Consider the following 1524-nt stretch of genomic DNA (forward strand, 5'->3'; position numbering starts at 1 on the left):
CCACATGATTTACCAACGAAAGTTTGGACAGTTGCTATGCTTTTCTCCGCCGGTTAAAGAACGGATAGCGGATACCATGGAATTTTTTAGCGGATCATCCGCTCTTGCAAATCAAAGGTTGGGATCGCCATGGGTTCCTTCAGATTAAAGGTTGGGATTTCAGAAGAATGGGCCTTACAATCAGTAAACTCATCCCGTTCTCATGAACGTAGAATTCATCAATATTACAAAACTACTAGAAAATTCACCGTCGCCGGCTGCCAAAAAAGAGGTGAGAGAGAGAACAGAATATCTTGATTTCTTATTCCAAATGCAATATTTAAATTACAGAATAGTTTCATCTTGCATGATTAATGGGACCCACATGACCGGATGACCGTAAGTTTCCATCCTCTTCAACTCTTTTGGATTTGCCAATAATTCAAAACTCATGTCGAGTGTCCAATCCCAACCATTGATAAATCGTTGAAGCTGGACCGTCGAAAATAAAATTTACAACGGTAAACACCACATTCCATAATTAGTGGTATAATCATCAGATCGTGACCCATCCAAAACACAGCCCAGAAAATGGACGGTTCGATCGGAATTAAAATTTTTAAAAAAAAAAAAAAAAAAAAACACAGAGTCTTTATGTTACTAAAAGATAAAAATAGAATAAAAATAGAAATCTTGAAAACCCGTTTGTGGGAATTGGGTTTTCTCTCTGAGAATCTAATCTTGAAAACCCGTTTTCTCCCAAATCGTATTCCTAACCCTACTCAAATCCCTCCCTTTGAGAGTCCTTCCAAGCCCTTCATGAACCGAGAACGAAGAGATCCGTCTTCTAGCGTACTGCTTCGCCAGGAACTCGTGCGGCGGGATTTGAAAATCCTCTCCATCCGAATCTCCGTCGATCTCTCCCATTCCTGAGTATCCGCAATCCTCTCGAACGATCTTCGACCAGTCAGGTATACTAACCGGCAGAGATGACGCAGCCGCAGCCGTCCGATCGCCGTTCTCATTCCTTCTTGTCGGTTTCTTCGAGATTCCCAAACTGGGTTTTGATTTCCTGTGCTCGAGCCGCGTTTGGGAGGGCAGAGGATGGGAATTCCAGAGGTCGGATTCATCGAATTCGAAAGCGGGACCGTCAGTAATTACTGGGTTTTCTGCGTCTACATTGAAGAATCGGTAAGGTGGTTTTGAGAGGTGGTTTTTTCCAGCCATTGGAGGAGAAATTCGAGTTTGGGATTTTGAAAGTCTCTCTCTTTCTCTCTTTAAATCCTCTTTTCTTCGCTTTGAAGGCTTCGTTTTTACTTGTATCATTCATTGTACGAGCTCTTTAAATCCTCCTTTTATAACAGAGGAACTTTGATACTCTGGCGGAGTGCAATGGATGATACTCAGGCACTTAAAAATTACTTTAAATTTGCATACGCGGTATATAAGTAGGTAAAATTAAACTTTCCAAATTATATTTCTCAGTTTTAGACAGCATCATGAACTAAAATTCAGGCTTATTTTATTATCTGATTTTCAGATTGG

At 40.7% G+C, this 1524-nt stretch overlaps 1 protein-coding gene across 1 annotated transcript; it reads right to left on the bottom strand.

Annotated features, from left to right (window-relative positions):
* Positions 1 to 274: 274 nt before the first annotated feature.
* LOC131240334 (protein S40-4-like) lies at positions 275 to 1313 on the bottom strand. Its single transcript, XM_058238468.1, has one exon. It carries the CDS (start codon positions 1303 to 1305, stop codon positions 715 to 717), a length of 591 nt encoding a protein of 196 aa, XP_058094451.1. The 5' UTR covers positions 1306 to 1313; the 3' UTR covers positions 275 to 714.
* Between the last annotated feature and the right edge of the window lie 211 nt (positions 1314 to 1524).

The sequence above is a fragment of the Magnolia sinica genome, chromosome 3 (assembly GCF_029962835.1).
Source record: "Magnolia sinica isolate HGM2019 chromosome 3, MsV1, whole genome shotgun sequence".
Lineage (NCBI taxonomy): Eukaryota > Viridiplantae > Streptophyta > Magnoliopsida > Magnoliales > Magnoliaceae > Magnolia > Magnolia sinica.

Excerpts from the sequence above, each read along its gene's own strand:
- LOC131240334 (XM_058238468.1), bottom strand. The coding sequence starts at position 1,305 with ATGATACAAGTAAAAACGAAGCCTTCAAAGCGAAGAAAAGAGGATTTA.